General features: G+C 44.1%; 1 protein-coding gene and 1 pseudogene across 1 annotated transcript in view; both read right to left on the reverse strand.

The window, feature by feature from the left end:
* Positions 1–22,830, reverse strand: part of CTDSPL (CTD (carboxy-terminal domain, RNA polymerase II, polypeptide A) small phosphatase-like) — a 101,902-nt gene that overhangs the window by 27,094 nt on the left and 51,978 nt on the right. The window contains exon 2 of the mRNA XM_010835512.1: positions 4,038–4,192. Coding sequence (XP_010833814.1) covers positions 4,038–4,192 — 155 coding nt within the window. The remainder of the gene's footprint in view (positions 1–4,037; positions 4,193–22,830) is intronic.
* LOC104985371 lies at positions 881–4,018 on the reverse strand (annotated as a pseudogene).

The following is a 22,830-nucleotide window of genomic DNA, read 5'->3' on the forward strand; positions in this document are numbered from 1 at the left end:
GGAGGCAATGGGTCACAGCATCACGGTCCCTGATAAGGAGATGCATGGTTCGCGGTCTTCCACGAGGAAGGATTTGTGAAAGTGTATCCTTCTTTATTCAGGGGGGTCACTGGGGACAGGGGTCTCATGAGAAGAAGTCAAACCTGACTGACACAGAGGCTGATCTCTGCTGATTTCTGATCTCTGCTCCAAGAACCATTTAGCAACTTCTAGATTATCTCCAGCCCCTCGTCATCACCTCTGCAGTGTGACAGTTGCTTGTTTCCTCCTGACATACTCTTGATGGCTCTTTCCTTCCTCAGGACACTGGGGGCTTGTCTTAAGGATTCACAACTGCCTTTGTCATCATTAAAGGTGGAGGCATGCTATTTTCCAACATAACAGCGCAATGAAATATAATCTCAGTTTTCAAGAACTTATGCAGAGAAGTGCATTTCAGAAGCTTTTAAATACTATGGTTCCTAACATCTGGAGATTGGTGGGACAGATTTTAACCAGAGGCTCACAAGCCCACTGGGTCACTGTGGACCCTCTCAGCCCTGCACTACTGACACTCGGGGCCTGTGGACTCTGCTGCGGGGGCTGCCCTGTGCTCTGCAGGGTGCTCAGCAGTATCCCTGGCTTCCAGGCACTAGATGCCAGTAGAAACCCTGGAGCGTCAACAGAAATGTGTCTGAGCGCATGTGTGTGTGTGCGCTCAGTCTTGAAGTTGCGTCTGACGCTTTGTGATCACATGGATGGTCACCCACCAGGCTCCTGTGTCCATGGGGATTCTCCAGGCAAGAATACTGGAGTGGGTTGCCATTTCCTCATCCTGGGGATCTTCCTGACTCAGGGATCGAACCTGCCATCTCCTATACTGGCAGGTGGATTCTTTACCACTGACTCACCAGGGAAGACCCACAATGTCACCAGACACTGTCAAATGTTTACTAGGGGAAACAGTCGTCTCCAGTTGAGAACCAAAGTGCTAGCGGGGAGATGGCAAACAGCCCCCGAACACAAGTGCATCTTTAGACTAAGTGAATGCTCAGTGAGGTGAGAGGTAACACCACTAAATGGTTACTTTGGAAGGGCTTGAGGAAACACAGACCACAACCAAAGCTGCTACCTTAGACAGGTATCTGAGCTTGAAAATGACCCCAGAGGTTTACGTGTGTGTGTGAACATGGGGCGTGCATGGATGAGTAAGCATCTAGCAATGGCATTCACTCTGCCTCACTCTCAGTAGTCCTCCACGTCTCTGCCACTGGAGTCTTCAGAGTGCCAACAACTCCTTGCCTCTGGCAAGGGCTGCACACACTTCCATACTTTCATTTTGGGGCAACTGGTCTTCAGTCCAGGCTGTAATTGGGACAGTCGCGATGGCTGTCACACCAGGCCACTGCTCAGAAGCTTTTCTCTAGGACATAGTAAATACACACGATGCATGGAATCATTCCGTCCACATCGTTCTCTCCTCCTCCAGCAGGCTGAGTTCAAAGAGGCAGAGAGGGCCTGGGAGGCAGTGGTAGAGACAGGCCTGCAACTGGCTTCCACATCTACTGAGCCTGGGTTTTACGTTCCAGTGTCCTGATTAGGCAAGTGCAAAGGGCAGAGTTGCCCCGCTTTGACATGGGCTCTTTCTACAGGGTCTGGTCTCACACACTGAAGGGTCACAGATTATGCAAATGATGCACTATTCAGGGTTAATGCTTTAAAAAGCCACTCTGACAAGTGTTAACCGAAGGACATTTCCACGAACGAACACCAGGTCCAGGTAAGTCCAGCTCTGCTGCAGGAGATGCCTTCAAAGACCTTTATTCTCTGGTAGATACAGCTAAGGGTTCCAGGAAACCTTCCAGGAGGAAGGTTCTTCAACACCACCTTCTCAAGCCATTCATCTAGGCAGGTATTCATTAAACAAAACTTTTACTATGACAGCAGTGACTCCTCTCTCTCTCCAAAATGATTGTACCCATGAAGAAGCTATTGACTTTGCATTTGATTTTTCCAGCTTGGCTCATTTCCCAAAGTTCAGGCTTTGGTATCTAACATGTCTTCTTCAGCGTTTAACTAGTTCTTTGTCAGTAGAAGTGGCTGGGACTGTCTCTCCACACATGAACTGATCTTTGTCATAAATCACTTTCACAAGGAGAGAGCAGCTAGGGCACGTTGCCACGTCTTCCCTGTTCTTCAAACCTTCCTTGATGATGCAGAAATTACCCCTACATGGGCAGGAGTAGAAACACGTCCCGGAGTCCTTGTCATGTTGAAGTGCTCAATCTCCACCTTGTCATGAAACAAGGCCATTGTCACTGGGACAGCAGAGGTCTGTCACTTCTGCGACCTGACCCAGGCCGGGGCAGGTCCAACCTCAAGGGCGCTGGCCCAGTTTGGGTAATTCTTCTCCTTTTTTTTTCAATCCTCTACAGGCCTAGGATACAAACTATGTTCCCTTCATTAATAGGGACTCTCTACAGCAATGATTTTCAAACTGTAAAAGTTGATAGTTTAAGGAAAGTACACTGAGGGGAGATATCAGAATACAGGGCTCTGACAGGGTTTACAGGCAAATTTCATTATACAAATTCTACCGACGTATTTTTCCACATCAACTGAGGGTAAGGTTTAATATCTCTTAAGGCAAGTTATCTTTCATTATATTTTTCCAAAAATTTCTCAGCTATTCTTAGATAGCTTTTCTTCTATGTCAATTTTAAGTCTTCCTATTCAGAAACACAGCACATTTCGTAATAAATAAGAGCCACCATACCAAAAGCTTTTAGTGAACTCTCATTTTTTGGTAGTATTTTGGGTTTTCAATGCAAATAATCACACCATCTGCAAATAAAATTGGCTTCCTATCTTTTCCATATTTATATCAATCATTTCATTTTTTTATCTTATTACATATATTAGCCAGAACTGCCAATGATTTTCCTATGTTGTTGGCTGTTTATTTTTAGAAGTCAGCTTTTTATGATGCTCAAATGATATTCTACTGTGTATCTGGCTGTACTGTTGATTGGTATGTAAAGGTTTATGGCTACTATATACGTCATGTATTAGATGCTGTGACATAAAATGTCCCTCTTTCTCTTGTTTAATGCTTTTGGCCTTGAATTCTGTTTGTCTGATTTTAACATTGCCACTTTTGCTTTCTATTTATTTGATTTGCTTTGTACACTTTGCCCATCTCTTAATTTTCTACCTTTTTTTTGGTATTACTGTATGTTGGATGCTGGGTCAGAAACTAGTAGCCACCTGCTGTAAGTCATTAGCACTGTTTACCAAATCCAGCTCTCTTTCTGGGCACATGGTAGGATTATACTTTCATGCTCTTTGAAGTTAAGTATAATCATGGGAATAGCTTTGGCCAATAAAAAGTAAGCTGAAATGAGTCGTTACCTCCGAGTGAAAACTTTAACAGCCAGTGTGATTTACATATTCCTTTTTTTCCCTGACGTGACATGAGATTACTATTGTTATCCCTGCTTCCTTTTGGCTTATACTTCTGTAATTTTTTTTTTTTTTTACTCATTCTCTTACCTTGAACTGTTCTGAATCATTTGGTTTTGAATATGATGTCTGTTAGACAGCACGTGGGTAGAACTTGTTTTTACCTATTGTGATGATCTGACATAAAATTTTTTATTTGATATGTATAAAAGAATATATAACAAATGTTTATGACTAAACAAGGTAGTTAAATCCACTTGTATTTATTATCTGCTTTTTTCCAAGTTTCTGTTTCTCCTCTGGACTTTCCATTTCTTTGTCTGTTGCTGGTTCTTTAACTCTCTATTTCATACATTCAACCTCCCACAACAGAATGTGATAAAAATGTGAAGTGACTCTTCTAACTCGCATCAAATATGTTCTTTCGTTGTGAAATGGGAATGACTGACATATCCTGTAACAAAATGATGAACTTTTTTGGCAATTTCAAATCTTTAAGTTAATGGCTGTACACATACTGTCAGAGAGTCTTCCTAAGGATGTTCGTCAAGGATGGGACAGAGAGCCCGCGGCGGCAGTCGAGCATTTGCACTGACCTTCTGGAGCCCACCGTTCTCCTCCACCAGCGGCGGAAGCACACCGGGGCTGCTGCCTGGCGGGGCATCCACATTGTAATCACGGAAGCAGCAGAAGAAGGAGCTGAGGATGCTGCGGCTTCTCTGCTTCTTCAGACTAACGTTGCACTGGGAGGCTGCGAAGAGAAACAGGGCCTAGTGTGGTCAACTGTAATTCGATGATACCCGAGACCAAGTCACAGCCGGAAGATGAAAGGTACCAGGACGTCCCTCTGAGAGACTGCTGTGTGACTCCTAGAGGGCAGGATGGCTGATGAAGTCCAGTCCTGCTGGCTGGATAGAATTCCCCTGACCTTGGCCCAGTGGGGGCTGTGTGCTCATTAGCTGACCCATCCCCGGGGTCAGGTGCCATCTGCATTCCTGAGCCCAGCAGATAAAGTCCTTCAACCCCGCACAAGCTCTACTTCAAAACACAGATCCTTGTAGGTACAAATCAGACCTGGCCCTCGCTGAGAAGCAGTTCTCTTTGAAGTGTGAAGAAAGACTCACTTGGAAAGTGGGTTCCTGGATGCTCCCTGCTCACCACAGACATAAGACTAACTTCATGGGTAAAAAAATAAAATGTGTGAGGGCACAAAGTAGCCCTCTTCTTAAATTCTGCCACTTGTCAAGGAGCTGATAAGAGCCTGGACCTAGAGAGCCTAGGGGCGGACGCTTCTGTCACACTTAAAACAGAAACTGCAGGAGAGATGGGACAGAATGCGAAGGTTGGCCAGGACAGAGCCCATCTTCATGAAACCCAGGGCAACACTGTGTCACCCACTCAGTCCCTGGCCTGCAATGGACTGAGGCTCCAGAGGGAGGGATGGGTCCTTTATGTTATCTAGGGCTCACAAGACAAGCCGCCACAAGTCAGAAATAAAAGGCAAAAATTAGTGCTGATGAGAAACACGCCTCCGGGGGGACGCTGACAACTTGGAGGTGCAGGAGCGTTTTGCCTGGGAATGCAGTCCCACCACATGCCACGTCTGGGTGGGTCAGCAGCGCTGCACACGGGCTACCGGCACAGGGCCCATGCTGGGGGCTGGCGGGAAAATCACCACCACAGGGAACTGTTCAGAACGCGTGCTATTGTGACTGGGTGTCCAGCTCTCCCACAAAGGGATTCTGGCATGATTCCTCTTTGTACACCGAGGGATTTGTATAGTACCCACCCTCTCAAGAGATCACAAAATCTTTGCTGGAAGTCTACAGGCTCCCTTCTACCAGCAGTAAAACCAAACGCATTCAGGTGGAAATTCTGAAAAAGGACAGAAAGGCTGTTTTGCCAGCAGCTCGACAGACAGGCCTGGATGGTTTCTAGCCAGGGGTTGGGCATTTGGCCTAGGAAGTGTAAACTTAAGATCCTCAGTGGGAATTCCCTGGTGGTCCAGGGGTCAGGACTTGGGAGCTTTCATTGCGGGCGCCTGGGCTCAATCCCTGGTCCGGGAACCAAGATTCTGCAAGCCACAAGGTGTGGCTGGGAAAAAAAAAAAAAGATTTTCATTCACTCAAGATGAACTTGAGAACCATGAATCTTCAGAAAAGCTGGCTATTTTTTTTTTCTTATGAACCCTTAGGTATATGTCAAAGGGCATCCATTTTCTCATTTCAGGCTCCACATGCCTGGCCCGACTAGACCAGGCCACGAGGACCACCAGGCACAGAGACCTCCTGCACAGCAGTGGTGGCAGCGACAGTGACCACTATTCCCCAGGGCTGGCCCTCTGGGTGGAGCACTTCACAATTCTCATCTCAAACCACCCTCCCAGCCACCCAAGGAGACAGGTGATTGCTTCTACCTCATTGCCGAGAAAATGCAGCTAGGAAGTGCTTGTGCCAGGACTCAAACACAAGTGGGCCTGTTTCCAGAGCACGTGCTTTCCCCACGCACCACACCGAAGACAATCCTGAAACAGCTCGGGTCAGATTAAGATGGAGGGAACATGCCAAATGGGGAGAAAAGCATGGCCATAAACTCATATTTAATATAAATGATTGCTTAAGCTGTTCTGCTGTTACTATGGGTGTTTTAGTTTTTATGGCTCACTCAAATAACTTAGAGGGAGAAAAAACTGTCTCTTCTCTGGTTGACAGTACATTTCTCTACAAGTAAACAAGCTGTTTGTTCATGTCTTGCAGACAATGAGCTGTTAACACCCAGGCCGGGCAGTAAATAGCTCTGCAAAACCCACTTTCCTGGGTCGTGTTTTCATCAACAGATCACATAAATCTTCCCCATAACTAACAAACTAACCTATATATTAAAAAAATTCCTGACTCTGGAGATCATGAGCTACTTATAACTTCTACCATATGATTACTTGCCTGTTTGGCAGCCACAAACAGGGCTGCGGGGTTACTATTTGCTCGGGTCACTTGGCAAACCATTGCCCCCAGTGGGGAAATGGCAGCTCACTCTGCTCCCTGATCGGTATAGGAAGAGGTGAAGCAGCTCAACTGGTCTCATGGCCAGGGCTGTGGGAGGGTCCGGGCATCTTCCTGCTAAATACGGTCAACATCAGGGCCTGCAGGAACCACCTGGAAGCTGGGGGTTCTGAATCGTCTAATCACTCTTGGGCTGGGCTGGGCCTCTCAAAAGCAGGCTAGCAGGGGAAATGGATGGATTTCCTGAGGACCAGTATGAGCCTCACCCCGCCCGCGACCCTCGCTTCCCTGAAAAGGTCAAGGTAGGGCTGGGTGGGTCTCCTGACCCTGCTGCCTTCCACCCCAGTGGCCACCTCTCCACTGGCTACAATCCAGAGGCCCTTGATTTACTCATAAGCCTCTGCTAAAAGGGTTTCACAGTTGATGTATGAAATCAAAATCTATGTTGCCATGGAAAAATGTTTATAACATTAGGTCGAAAAAGTGAGATAAATGTATATCTGACTTGATTATAATTGTGCAAAACAAACGAAAAGAGATTACAATAGAGAAACGCCTGGCAAAATATATATATCAATGTTAATGGAAATTGTCAGATACGAGTATTTATATCTTTCTTCTGTATTTTCTAAATGCTTGGTGGTCATTATATTTTACTCTAACAATGCAGAAAGAAAATCATCTTGTTAAGCTTTCTTTCAGCAACTTTGTAAAGCTCAGGAGAAACCACATCCTACTCCTAAGCTTAACCCTTTAGACTTATTCCTCTGCTTTCCATTCTGGGAGGTTTGAAGGGAAAAGCAGGAGAGGGCAACACTGTAAGCCCTGCAGGAGGCAAATGGCCTGGCTGTGGTGGCCCACGCTCACCCCCAGATGGCAAGATCGCCAGCATGGAACACACCTACCAAATCAGACTAGATGAGGCCCATGTGAAAAGAAGGCGCCAAGTCCGTGGTCTGCCCCAGCAGAGTGCTTTCCACTGGCTTTCTCACCTGGCAGCCCACCTGGCCTCTCACTGTCCCTGGACACACAGGCGGCCCTGCTCCTTCTCTTTGCTTAGTCTTGACTCAGCCTCTCACCACCTGTCTTCATTCGCCCCTTTGAATGTCCCTACTGATAACACGAGTGGTCTCATGGTGGCCCAGGGGGCCAGAAGATGGTCTGTATCAGAATTGTTAACAGTAAGATATTAAAAAAAGACAGTTTAATACACACACCTCCTGGTTACACTGAGTTTAAGAATATTTTGGAGGAGTAAAGGGATAGGAACTTCAAACATCAGTCTCAAACATTTCATAAAGATACCCATGTTTTATCAGATTTAGGAGGCAAACATCATCAAAAAATCATTCTAAAGCTTTCTCTTGTTTTCCCCTGGATCATCTTCCTGCTCCTCTCCATGCCCACATATGCACCTGACTTCTGGTTTCTCTAAGGCAGACTCTTCATCACACTCACAGCCTACCTCCCGCTCCTCCTCTCCGCATTCCCCACTTCTAGAACATCCCTGTTCTTCAGGGGCTGGTTCAAAGCCCACCTCTTGGAAGAAGCCTGTTCCAGTGGAAAGGGTTTATTTCTCAGCCACTGAGCTCCCCAATAAACATGTGTATGTCTAGGCTACATCGTCAGCCCATTCCTCTCTCCCAATTTCCAGGCCACTTTATCCACCTGCCCGCCAGACAGATGTGGTCTCTGGATGCCTCCTAGGAACCCCTCACCCAGCAGGTCCCCTCTTCAGCTGGGGCATCAATCTCCTGGTATAAACATCCATGCTTCTCCCTCTCATTAAGTCACTGGTTTTGATATTCTTAGCAGCTCTTAAACCTGTCCGCAACAATGCCCTGGCTCTGTCATATCCCAGCTGAGGCCCTCAGCTTCTGTCTCCGGACCACTACGACAGCTGTGAAGCTTGTTTCACTGCTGCCGATTCTGAGTCCCCTAATAACTACTGACAGGACCCACCGAGATGTAGCCCGACAAGCGAGGAGACGGTTTGGTGGTCCTAAGTGTGGCCTCTGCAGTCAGCTTCCCAGGTATTGCCTCGACCAGCAAATGTATGTATGGGACCCAAGTTATATGACTTAGGCTTATTGTGAGAGTTAAATGAGTTCTTACCAAGCACTCGGAATGATGCCTATCACATGGTAAGCGCTTCATAAATGTTAGCTCTTATCACTACCATGAGTCTCCTAAAAGCTTTTGCTTCATACAGGAGTAGGGGTTCTGTAGGTAAACCTTGGATCACAGGCTGGATTCCGTGGGTACACGTTTGTTCCCTGGCACCTGACAATTAAGAGGCCCAACTTACTATGACAGATCTTGGTCACTTACACCGTAATTTAGAAATGCAAAACTAGAAAAATCTCAGAAGTGAGTTTAGTCAACTGGAGAGGCAGAGATGAGAAAAGAAGAAGGAAGAAAAGGAAGGGTAAGGTGTCCAGATGAATGCTGCTGGGGGCTGTTCACCTGCTTTCCCTTAGGAAAAGAACACTGCTTTCAAGACGAGGTGATGGAGCATCCACTGGCTCAGCTCTCCTCTGCTGGGCTCTGTGGCTGCCCATCTGCTTCTCACCCGGGAGCTCCTTGCCCCTCACTGTGCATCAAAAGGAGCACCCTCCCAGGTGAGGAGGCCAACAGACCCAACAAGTCTCTCCTGCAGGCTCCCCTCCTGGGCCATTCTGTTCTGCCACCTCCCTCAGGCCCTGGGCGTGCAGGTCCGTCAGAAGGACCGCCCTGCTTCCTCTCCTAGTTCTGCTAAGGAAGATCTGCTCATGGTTGCTCCCAGCAGCTGTCCTTCTCTCCATACAGGTGTTTGGCCCCTGAACATGGACTCCCATAGGGTAGGACTGGGAGATCCCTGGCAGGGCCAGATGGGGTGATCCTAAGATGTCTCCATTTCTCTGAGCAGCCCTAGGTAGGAAATCCTTCTCTGAGAAATCCTGAGAAAGGCTGTAAAGAGCTGGAGATGTTGGGCACGGGCCTCATCCATGTTCCCAGTGCCCTCTGACCATGTGGGGAGTGTGTGACCTTGAGGACAAACAGGCACGGGGCTCTGTTTTCCGGGACACATTCTGAGAGCAAACGCTTCCCTCTCCACTGCTGGACTTGATGTCACTGCAGCCGAGAAGATGAAGACCCTGCTTCCCACTCTTTCTCCACCAAGGGCTGGGGAGCTTCCACCCTCCAGCACAGCAGACGAGGGGCTTTGAGAGTGCCTACAGATGGGGCAGCTGACATGAGAGCAGAGATGGCTGCCTTCTTTGAGTCTTCAGTTCTCAGGGTAAGACAGGAATTATCCCAAATACCTTCCCAATCCCTCTGGGCAGAGTGCTGGCCCAGCAGCAAGAACCAATATCTTCAAAGCATCAGCTGCCGATGGGGAGTGTAGTAGAAATACAACATTTTTGCTTATCAGGATCCATCACCTGTCCTTCTGGTTAAAGTTCCACCACTGTCCGCTCAACCAACTCTCAGTGCATCGCCACAGCCCAGCCAATCAGAGCTATGTGACAGGCTTAGGGACAGGCATGTGACCCAAGCTGGGCCAAGGAACATTAGCCTGGGGACTCAATGCTACAGCTATTGAAGATGTTCTTTCTTTGTTGGTTTGCAAAACTGGCAGGATATAAGCCTGGAGCCACTAGGGCCATCTTGGCCACCAAGTGAGAAGCACCTACCTGATCACATGAGCCAACACTGCGGAGAAAGTAACTGGGCTGTGGAGAGGGACAGGCCTCAGACAACACCATCTGTGGACCTGGTTTCAATACACCAGAACTTTCTGGCATTTTAAGCTATATGAAAGAATAGATTCTCTTTTTCTTTTAAGCCAGTATGGATTGGGGTTTATGTTATTTGGAATGGAAAGGATTATCCCCTGAAGATGTGGGCTCCTAGGCATGGCAATGTAGAGACACTGATGAATCACACAGGCACCGTCCTAACCTCACGATACGCACGCCCAGGAGGAGACACGGGAATAAGCAATTCTGATACAGAACAACCCTTGTTACAGTGGGGTAGCCCAGGGCATGGCTGGGACCTGGAGAAGGGCTCATGGTCTAGATTTGGGGCAAGGAGGGTAGGAGTGATTTCTTAGAAAGAAGTCTGAGAACTGGGCTGACAGCTTCAAAACATTGTTGGAGGGGGCAGGGAAGTAGGGAAACAGCAGTGTGTCAAGGCCCTGAAGTGAGAGGAGCATGAAATCTGAGAAATTAAAGTGGTGAAGAGTATGAGACGGGGGTGAAGTCAGCAAGGCCTTTGTAAACCATGGTGATGAGTCTGGATTTGATTCTATGAACATGGAGAGTGGTGTGATCAGATTTGTACCACACGTGTCATGGCTTTGACTTCCGTAATTGGAACTACGGAGTTTAAATTTTAGATTATGGCTAATGTAGGCTATTATATAAAAGATTTCCAGGATATTTAAAAATCACAGATGTGGACTCTTTCTGTGTAAAGCACCTAGAATGGAACTTCTTATTTAAAAATCGACTTTAAATACAAGTTACATGGAAATAAAATGGGCTTTAGAGGGACATTTGGGTTCAAGTCTCAGCCCTGCATTTTGTCTGTCAGTGTGAATTCATCTACCTAACCCACACCAGTAATATGGGCGTACCCACCCTCCCAGGGTTGTTGCATGGATGCAGTGGAAACAGGATATGTTTGTGTACGAGAGAAAGTCTACCAGTGCCTTAAGATACAGCAACAAAACTTTCCGTCTAAGCCCAGTGCACTGCTGCACTATGAACAGAAGTTAGCTTGTACCCAGACGACAGTACTCACAAAAACAGCCTGGCTTTAGGAGAAAACACGTAGGCAGACCCATTTTGTTTTTGGTTATGTGAATTCTAAACTTAGAACGTGAAGAAGCTCTTTAGAACTCTACCTCCTATCTAGTGAAGGCTTCTTTGTATAATAATAATAATGTTAGAAAGTAAACAAGTAAGAACCAGGTCCACATGTGAAACTTAAAGTAAGCCCTAGAATTCAGGCCTTTTCAAGGAAGTCTTACTTGAAATATGATCAGAAATAAAGTGTTGTAGTTAAAAGCATGGAATGCCATGGGGAAAGTCCACCGAGACTGATGGTGGGGTTTGGTCTGTCACTGGGACGAGAGGCAGAAGGCACCACTGAACCCACAACCAGTGGGCATAAGAGGCTGAGAAGGGCGTGTCTTCTGGTCATCCTCTTCTACTTCCTGACCTGACTGGCTTCCTTCTGGATCCAGACCCCAAGGCCAGCGTTTCCTAGTTACTGTGGTAGTTGCCCACGCCGCACCACCACTGCCCTTTGACAATTCTTACGTTCTGACCTGGTTTCAATTCCAGATGTAGAGAGGCTTAGGAACCATCCCAAACCCCAGGCTGCAGAACCAGAATATCTGGAGTTTACCCAGGATCAGGGTTTTGCACACCATCCTCTGTGAGCATCGCACAACCATCCTTGTCTCTGATCTGGTCTATAACTCCCAGCGTCGCCCCGCCACCCCCATCTCTATATGATCAAAAGAGTGATTCAGGGTCAAGACCAAAGTAGCTGACACGTGGGTGGGAATGTTTGCTGCTGCTGCTGCTGCTGCTGCTAAGTCATTTCAGTTGTGTCTGACTCTCTGCAACCCCAGAGACGGCAGCCCACCAGGCTCCTCTGTCCCTGGGATTCTCCAGGCAAAAACACTGGAGTGGGTTGCCATTTCCTTCTCCAATGCCTGTGAATTCATCCCCAATCATTCAAGTGTCTCCCCAAGAGAAGAAACTGCACCTTGGCAGCTACAGAGGTCAAGGTTCACCTTTCATTCCCACGGTGCCAAGCCAGCCTGAGTGCTGGCACGGGGTCCAGACTGCCAAAGACCCAGTGTAACAGAATTTCTAGGAGAAAACTGACTTAACACACAAAGTCTACGGCTAAGGTGTCAAAGCACCGAAACCTGCCCTCAGAACCAGTTTCTTTCATGTCTCGAGCAGAACCAAGAAAGGTACTACACGGTAGATTCGCGTCATCCACGTTATTTACAGCAGAATATTAAAAATACGCAGATACCAATGTTATCAGAGCTGCAAAACTGGACACCAGAGTTTCCCAAAGAAAGACTATTTCTCTACCCCTGTGGATGTCAGAGCACAGTACAACCCTAAAGAGGCCATACGACTGCATTTACAACCACATTACCACGGAAAAAGCTAAACACACTTTTTTAAGGAAAGAGGGGGAGTTCCTCTCAAGGGTCGGCTTTTAAATGAATGCACCATTTCTTCTCTTCCAGAATTGGGCTGCAATCTCTGGAATGCATCCCAGGGCCATGGTTTGGAATGACTGTCTAACAGGAAATTCTGGGCAGTCTGTGCATACATTACATTCCTTTCCCACCCTGAACGAGTCGTCAACAAACACAACTTTCCTCTGTTGGAATAAAATGGGAGGTGTGGGTGTGGGGAGAGGCCAGGGCACAGACCGCGCAGGGTTCAAAAGCAGATGTGGCTGCTGAGATTTCAAACACCTCTCGCTCCTAGAAAAAGGACTTAAGTCACTTTTTGAGATGTTCCATCAGTCCCGACTCTATTTGCAAAGGATCGATTTGCCCAGGGAATTACATCCGCCACTCTCTGAAAGAAACGTGCCTTTGGAAGCTCTTTTTCCTGCTGCAGCCTGGAACTGGCAGTGGTTCCTCTAGCAGTGAGAAATAAAGGTGGGGGGCCGGCAAGGGCTGATGGCTAAGAACTGGGCAGGAAAAGCCCTGATCTCATCCTCCAGAGGTGGGAGGATGTGCTTCCTCGGTTCACGGCTGGCTCCTAAGAGCCCGCATCAGCTGAGCGCCTTGTTTGTGTGAGCTCTGACACAGCTCACCCGTGGCCTTCACCATGTGCAGTTCCCCATACCATCACCCCATTTTCCAATGAGAAAATCAAGGCTCAGAGTCCATACGAGTATGCAGGGAGGGTTCTGGGGTTCAAAGCCACAGCAGCCGGCTGTAGGGCTCCTGGCCTCCCAACCCATTTCCCTGTCTCTCCCCAGCACTTGATGGATTTGGGTTTTATTTCCAGGGAGAAGCTCTGAATATGAGGCCTTGGACCACCTGCCTTCACTCCAAACACTGTACTCTGAAAAGCCCAAAATGAACCTATAACACTCCCAGCAGCCCTATGAGATGCAGCCAGACACAGAGGATGTGCCTGACCCCTGAATGTCTCTGGGCCACCAAACTCTGTGACAGCATCCCAGGAAGGCCCCTCGGCTGGGAATGCCTTTCCTGGCCTCAGTGCTCCTGCAAACCCCTGTGCCCAAGTGACGCAGCTCCTGTTGCAGGGCTGGAGATACACCGGGTCTGTGTGGGTCTAGAATATGAACTCTTAACCATCACTGTACAGAGTCTGTTTTTCATACTGAAAGCCAAAATCAGTAGCGGAACAAAGGATTTAAACAGACAACAGACTTATCTTGAGGAAGCAAAGGTTGACATTTAACAGTAATCAAATTAACGAAATGTTTAAACAACAAGGCCCAGTTGTGGATCTAATAAATGAGCAGAAATGATAAAAATAAAAACAGACAGCCAATGGTGGTAATGTTTTGATGGCCTGGGCCCATTTTCTCACATGTTGCTGGTAACTCCATTATCTGGAACAAGCCATATGAAAAACAGGTGAGTGATGTGTCAAAGACCTTGCTGCACTCACACCAGCGGTCTGAGCATCCAGCAGAGCAGGGATGCTTAATTAAATCAGCGCACAGCAACTGGAGCGAATATTGTGCAGCCACAAGAAATGACCATCGTGAAGACACGTGGGGAGGCACATGTGGTCAATGTCAGGCAGGGCATCTCAGACGCTGTGCTGTTCAGCGCTTGTGACTTTGTCTTCTGCTCTGGACAAGCTGGGGAAGGCAGCTTCCAGAAGGTTCCAAGCAGCTACCTCCTTGGAACACATGTTGTTCATGTCTGAGTTCCTAAGCCTAGAAATACATTGGTGCAAAACAGGCCTGTTGTAATGGATGTTTACTGAACAAGCAGATGTGTGAAAGGTAACTCAGAACAATGAAAACGACTGATCTGTTAAGCAACAGCTTCTGAGATTCTTTAGGAGCACACTCAGCTCCGCAGCACGCCTTTCCTGGGAAGTGCTCTTGCCCACAACAAGCCTCCCTCCTCCAAGCAGTTTCAATCTATGCCACGCACACATGGCCAAAGAAGCCAATGCACAGCTCCTGGCTGCGTTTAGTAAAGGTCACAACTCCTGCTTTCTATAAAATAAACAGTGCACGTTTTCTGAAATCAGAGAGATTATATGAAATTCGCCAGTGGAGAAGGAAATGGCAACCCACTTCAGTACTCTTGCCTGGAAAATTCCATGGACAGAGGAGCCTGGTGGGCTACAGTCCACGGGGTTACAAAGAGTTGGACACGACTGAGTGACTTCACTCTAAGTAAGCACAGCAATCTCTGGATACTAGGACTAGGTTAATTACAATTTTTCTTTATATTTTTGTATCACTTCTCAATTTCTATAATCTACTCATATGTATAGTGGAAAAAACTGAGTAAATATTTAAAATGCTTATTGCTACTTAAAAAATATATATATGAATGTTTTTACATTTCATGAGATACCCTTCTACAACCTTAGTTTGATTGGTTGTATTGGATTCCACTGAATGGATGTGCACTGTGCCACAATTAAACTAACTTTGCATATTTGTGTTGTTTCCTTTAAAAATGTGTCATTAAATGCTGCAGTTTGTTTGCAACAGCAATGCTGGGAACAGTCTAGCTGTTTATCAATGTGGGACAAAATATAATACATCCCAGATGTGCAACATTACACAGTTGTCAAGGAGAAGGCTGCAGTTCCATGTGCACTGATAACAGCTAACACTTATCTTATGTAAGATGCACCAGGCGGTGTTCCATGCACTTTATATATATCTTGACTCACTCAATCCTTTCAGTAATCTTATGAGGTAAGGACTATTATTACACTCGTTTTCTAGACGAGGCCCAGAGAAGTTAAGAAACTTGCTCAAGATGACATAGCTAGTAAGTACTAGGCTTTATTCAAACCCTACTGGTCTGGGCTCTTAACCTCCGTACTATACAGCCTGATAATGGAGCACATTCTGAGATACAGTAAATAAGAGAAGCAGGGTACACTGAAACATACAGTGTGCTACCATCAACCTTCAAATACAAAATCAAATAAATTAACAAAATAAAAAGCACAAGCATGTGCATATTCTTATTGATGGAAAGAGTGTCTCTAGAAGGATTTACTAATGTAAGTAATTGCTTGCCCCATGGGAGAGGAATGTAGAACACACCAGAAAGGAGGAAAAATTACTTTAGTATCCTCTGGATTTTGCATCACATATTAAAATAATAATGGCATACTCTGCATCATGCATTATAATAAGTAAAAAACTAAACCATCAAAAATAATACTGCAGGGAGCATAGCGTACATAATTTTATGTGCACATCTGACTTATCCCCTTAGAAGAAATTCCTAGAAGTATAATTGCTTTTCAAAGGCCAAAGTCTTTGAGAAAAAAAAAATGTCAAGCCTCTAGATAACTGTGGACAATCTGCCGCCTAGAGAGGCGGTGTTGATGTGCACCCACCCCCTCACGGGGTGCTCCACTTAGGCTGTGCAAACACAGAGACTTGAAAGGGTCTCTGCCAAGCTGAAAGGTGAAGACGGCAACGTGCTGCTGCTTTAATTTGCATTTCTCGGGCTGCCATCTGAGTTCTACAGTCTTCCGTATACTTTCTGGTCATTTCTATTTCTTCTTTTGAAAACTGGTTGTACATTGTTTTGCCTTTTATATTTTGACTTACAAAAGTTTCTTTGATATATATCAGAAACATAATCCTTGGACTAATCTGTACGCTGGAAACTGTCTCTGCTTTCAGTCTCCTACTTTTTTAAAATAGCAGTTACATATGTGCAGAAGTTTTAAGGAAATCAAATCTTAATATTTTTCAACTGATTCCTTCCCAGCCTATTATATACTATTCACTTATATTTTCTTCTAGTTCTTCTTTAAGTATTTTATCTGTTTGGAGTTTATTCTGGTATACAATAGGCTATATGAACCTACCTTCCCCTCAAAAGACTAGTTAAATATACTAATAATATTTACTGAATAATTCATCCTTATACAATGATTTGGGGATTCTGTTCTACCCTATTCCATTCCATCTGATCCCACTCCACTCCTTTACTTGTGCCAGTAATATATAGCCTTGCTACTGCAGATTTATTGTTTTATATTTAATACTATCAGTCCCCATTTATTATTTTTTCAAAAACTTCTTGGATAGTCTAATCCTTTATGCTTCCAGATGAATGTCAGAATCACTTTATCAAGTTCTAAAAAAGATACAACTGGGATTTACTCACATCAGGCTCATAAAATACACATGCACTAATTTTAGTTAATTCCATTAAGTAATTAAAGGAAGGTTAAAATTTAAAAGTTAAAAAAATCCATTTATTGTACCTTAGTCATAAAAACTGTGCCAAGATTAAAAGTAGCTTTGCCTATTAGCTTAAAAATAGGTTGTTAAAACTATGTTTTATGTAAAGTCCCCTGGTAACAACCTATGGGATTAACAACAACAACAAAGAAAACACCTATGGAAGAGACACATGCATACACACAAATGAGAAGGAATAAGTTCATGTCACTATTAAAAAAAACCCAGCAAAACACAAAGAAAGCCAGGAAAAAGAGAGCCAAAAATGTAACAAGACTGACAGAAAACAATTAACAAAATGTAAGACCTTCCCCATCAGTAATTACTATAAACATAAACAGATTAAACTCCCCAATCAAAAGACACAGATTGATGGAGTGGATTAAAAAAATAGGCTGAAAGTGAAAGACTAGAAAAAGATAATCTTTGCAAATGGTAACCAAGATAAAGGAGAGTTTTACTTATACAGACAAAGTAGACTTTAAGTCAAAAACTGTCATAAGAGACAAAAAAGAACATTATCTAATGGTAAAAGGGTCAACTCACCAGGAAGACATAACAATTATAAATATACATGCAAAAACATCAGAGCACGAAAAAATGGACAGAACTTAAGGGAGAAATAGACAGCAACACGGCAACAGTAGGAGGTTTCAATAACCCACCAGTAATGGATAACATCTAGAGAAGACAAATAAAGAAACAGAGGGCTTGAACAACACTTTATTTCAAATGGACCTAGCAGACATATTCAGAACATCCCACCCAGCAAGAGAATAACATATATACTTCTCAAATGCACATGGAACATGCACTAGGACAGATCATGGATTAAGTCACAAAACAAGCCTTAAACAAATTTAAGAAGGCTAAAATCATACCTAGTATCTTTTCTTAGCACAACGGAATTAAACTGGAAATCAAGAGCAGAAGAAAAACTGGAAAATTCACAATTATGTGGAAGTTAAACAGCATACTCTTGAATGATCAACAAGTCAGAGAAGAAATTAAAAGGAATTAGAAAATATCTTGAGGCAAATAAAAATGAAAACACAACATACCCAAACTTATGGGATGTAGAAAAAGTATGAAGAGGGGATTTTATAGTAGTAAATACCTACATTAAAAAAGAAGAAAGGTCTCAAGTAAATAACCTAACTTTACACTTCAAGAAATTAGAAAAAGAAGAACAAATAAAGTCCAGAGTTAAAAGAAGAAAGGAGACGATAAAGATTAGAGTTGCTGTTGTTCAGCTGTTCAGTTGTGTCTGACTCTCTGCAACCCCATGGACTGCAGCACACCAGGCTTCCCTGTTCTTCACCACCTCCCAGAGTTTGCGTAAACTCAAGTCCATTGAGTTGGTGATGCTGACTCAATTAGAGTAGAAATAAACAAAATAGAGAACAGAAAAACAATTTTAAAAATTAATGAAACTGAGTTGGTTTTTTAATAAAACCAACAAAATTGACAAATGTTTAGCTAGACTAACAGAAAAAGAGAGAAGACTGAAATAAGTAAAATCTGTAATGAAACAGGAGACATTACAACTGATGTCAAAGAAATAAACAGGATTATAAGAGACAACTGTGAACAATTATATGCCAAGACTTCCCTGGTGGTCCAGTGGTTAAGAATCCACCTGCCAATGCAGGGGTCCCTTCCCTGGTCTGGGAAGATCCTGCACGCTGCAGAGCAACCAAGCCCACGTGCCACAACGACTGAGCCCACGCTCTGCAACTACAGAAGCCGACGAGCCGGGAGCCTGTGCTCCACACTGAGAAACCACCTCAGTGAGAAGCTCACACACCACAACAAAGAGTAGCCCCTGCTTGCTGCAGCTATAGAAAGCTCATGCACAGCAATGAAGACCCAGCACAGCCAAAATAAATTAAAAAATAATTATATGCCAACAAGTTGGAAATCTAGAAGAAACAGATAGACTCCTAGAAACATACAACCTACCAAGAATGAGTTAAGAAGAAATAGGAAATATGAACAATCCAATAACGATTGGGAGACTGAATCAATTATTAAAAATCTCTCAATAATGAAAATCCCAGGGCCAGATGGCTACACTGGAGAATTCTACCAAACATTTAAGAAATTACTAATGCCAGTCCTTTTCAAACTTTTTCAGAAAGGTAAACAGAAGGACAATAATACTTCAAACTCATTTTATGAGGCCAGCATTATCCTAATACCAAAGCCAGACAAAGACACCACAAGAAAAGAAAACCTCAGGCCAACAGCCCTGATGAATATAGATGCAAAAGTCCTCAACAAAATACTAGCAAATCAAATTTAATAGCACATTAAAAGAATCACATGCCATGACCAAGTGGGATGTGTCCCTGGGATGCAAGGATGGTTCAACACACAAGAGCGAATCAATGTGATACACCATAACAGAGTGAAATATAAAGATCACATGATCATCAACAGATACAGAAAAGACATTTGACAAAATTCAACACTGAATCATGACAAAAATAATTTAAAAACTAGGATTAAAAGAAAAATAACATAATAAAGGCGATATGAAATATCTCACAGTTGACATCATACTAAAGGTAAACAACAGCAAGCTCTTCCTTTAAGATGTGGACCAGGCAAAGATGCCCACTCTGACCACTTCTATTCAATATAGTACTGGAAGTGGGAGCAACTGGGTAAGAAAAAGAGATAAAAGGATCCAAATCAGAAAGGAAGAAGTAAGATTATCTCAGCTCACAGATGACGTGATTTTACAGTATAATAGAAAACTCTAAGGATTCCACAAAAGAACTATTAGAATTAATAAATGAATTCGGCAAACTTGTTGGACACAAAAGCAACGTATAAAAATCAGTTGCGTGCTCGCTTCGGCAGCACATATACTAAAAAAAAAACAACAAAAAAAAACAGTTGCTTTTTTATCCACTTATAATGAACAATACAAAAGGGAAATTAAGAAAACAATTGGATTTATAATAGCATATAATGAAAGCCTAAATACTTAGGAATAAACTTAACCAAGGAGGCAAAAAACTTCTACATTGAAAACTACAAAGACTGGTGAAATAAATTAGACAGAACAAAAGGTAAGATAGTCTGTATGCATGGATTAGAAGACAATACTGTTAAAATGTCCACACTACCCAAAGCAATCTACAGCGTCAATAATCCCTATCAAACTCCCAAAGGCTTTTTTTTTTTTTTGGCAGAAATATTAGAAAAAACAATCCCAGAATTCATAAGGAATCCCAGAGGATGCCAAATAGTTAAAACAATTTTGAGAAAGAAGAACAAAACTGGAGGCCTCATATTTCCTGACTTCACAACATATTAGAGATTACAAAAGTGTTGTACTGGCATAAAGACAGATATACAGACCAAATGAACAAAACAGAAAGCCCAGAAATAAACCCATGCATACACAGTCAAATGATCTTCAACATGGGAGTCAGCCAAGACTACACAGTGGAGAAAGCACAGTCTCTTTAACAAACGGTATTTCTGAAAACCAGACATCCACATACCAGCAATATGATCGGATCTTTATATTATACCATAGACAAAAATCAACTCAAAATGGATTACAGATTTTAAATGTTAAGACCTAAAATTATAAAACTAGAAGAAAACAAAGGGGAAAGCTTCATAACACTGCTCTCGGCAATGATGTTTTAGCTATGAAACCAAAAGCATAGGTAATGAAAGCAAAAATAGATAACATTAAATTAAAAAGCTTCTGCACAGCAAAGGAAACAATCAACAGAATAAAAAGGCAACCAACAGAATGGGAGGAAATATCTGCAAATCATATTTTTAGTAAGAGGTTAATATCCAAAATATATAAAGCACTCTAACTCAACAGCAAGAAACCCCAAACAATCAGATTAATAAACTGACATTTCTCTTAAAGAATACACACTACAGCCAACAAGTATATGAAAAGATGTTCAATGTCACTAATTACCAGGGAAATGCAAATTAAAACTACAATGAGGTATCACCTCATACCTGTAAGGATGATTATCATCAGAACAAATAACAAGTGCTGGCGAGGGTGTGGAGAAAAGTGGAACGTGTGTGCCCTGTTGGTGGGAATTTAAAATGTGGTGGCTGCTGTGGAAAACAACGTGGAGGTCCCTCAAAAATGAAAAATCCCACATTTTTAATATTAAAAGTATCACCACCATGTGATACAATAATCTCACTTCCAGGTATTCATCCAAACGAACTGAAAACAGGGTCTTAAAGAGATATTTGCACTCTCATGGTCACTGCAGCATTATTCAAACTAGCGAAGAAGTAGAGAAGGCGATGGCACCCCACTCCAGTCCTCTTGCCTTGAAAATCCCATGGACGGAGGAGCCTGGTAGGCTGCAGTCCATGGGGTCGCGAAGAGTCGGACACGACTGAGCGACTTCATTTTCACTTTTCACTTTTCATGCATTGGAGAAGGAAATGGCAACCCACTCCAGTGTTCTTGCCTGGAGAATCCCAGGGACGGGGGAGCCTGGTGGGAGGCCGTCCATGGGATTGCACAGAGTCGGACATGACTGAAGCAACTTAGCAGCAGCAGCAGAAGCAACTAAAACGTCCATCAGTGGATGAATGGATAAAGAAACTGCAGTGTGTGTGCATGTGTGTAATGGAATACTGCTGCTGCTATTGCTAAGTCACTTCAGTTGTGTCCGACTCTGTGTGATCCCACAGACGGCAGCCATTGGAGTGGGGTGCCATTGCCTTCTCTGGATACTACTCAGTGTTAAAAAAAGAAGAAAATACTGTCATATGCTATACATGACTGTTCCTTGAGATCATCAGGCAAGATGAAAAAGTTCCAGAGACGTGATGTACAACAACGTTCATATGGTTAATAGTACTGAACTGTATACTTTAAAATTCATTAAAGAGTAGATTTCATGGCATGTGTTTTTTCTTCTAACCACATTAAAAAAAAACAAAACAGTGGGCTTGGGAGGAAGCCACAGCTCCCACTGCTGGAAGGAACACCTCCTGTACTGTGTGAGCGCTTCACATGCTCACCTGACACAACCTTCCCCTCACATAGGTATCACCACCCTCATCTGAATGGCCTAGAAGCCAGGCACCTAGGCTTGGCCCAAGGATGCACAGGTAGGTACCAAGTAGAAGCGTAATTTACACTCAGCTTGTTAGACTGCAAAGCCTACCCCTTTCTGCTCACTGTCATTATGACCAGCATACCATGGGCTCTCTCTCTCGTTCCCTCGGGCCTGTGAGTGACCCACGTGCAGTGGTGGGGCCTGTCCACTCCTGGCTCATCACCACCACAGCCTAACAGTGCAAGTGTCTTCTAGGTAATGGATGCATTTGCTTCTTCTTGTGGACAAGAGACACAATACATTGATAAAATTCCACTAAAAACTGCTATTATTGGGACAGAAGCATTACTAGTCAAAGGAGCAAACCAGTTCACTGGGAATGTGCTTCTTCTATGTTGGTTCTACAATTAAAATGTAATTGTATCTACATTTGATCTCTATCCAGTCACACTAGATAGTGGTTCACACCTGAGAAAAGGGAGGAAAGTGAAAGTCTCTCAGTCATGTCCGACTCTTTGAAACCCCATGGACTATACAGTCCATGGAATTCTCCAGGCCAGAAAACTGGAGTGGGTAGCCTTTCCCTTTTCCAGGGGATCTTCCCAACCCTTTTTATATTCATGCGGTTCTCAAGGCAAGAATACTGAAGTGGTTTGCCATTCCCTTCTTCAGTGGACCACATTTTGTCAGAACTCTCCACCATGATGGAGAAGGAAATGGCAACCCACTCCAATATTCTTGCCTGGAGAATCCCAGGGACAGAGGAGCCTGGTGGGCTCCCGTCTGTGGGGGTTGCACAGAGTCAGACATGACTGACGTGACTAGCAGCAGCAGCAGCTCCG

This window comes from Bison bison, unplaced genomic scaffold (assembly GCF_000754665.1).
Source record: "Bison bison bison isolate TAMUID 2011002044 unplaced genomic scaffold, Bison_UMD1.0 scf7180017864043, whole genome shotgun sequence".
Classification (NCBI taxonomy): Eukaryota; Metazoa; Chordata; class Mammalia; order Artiodactyla; family Bovidae; genus Bison; species Bison bison.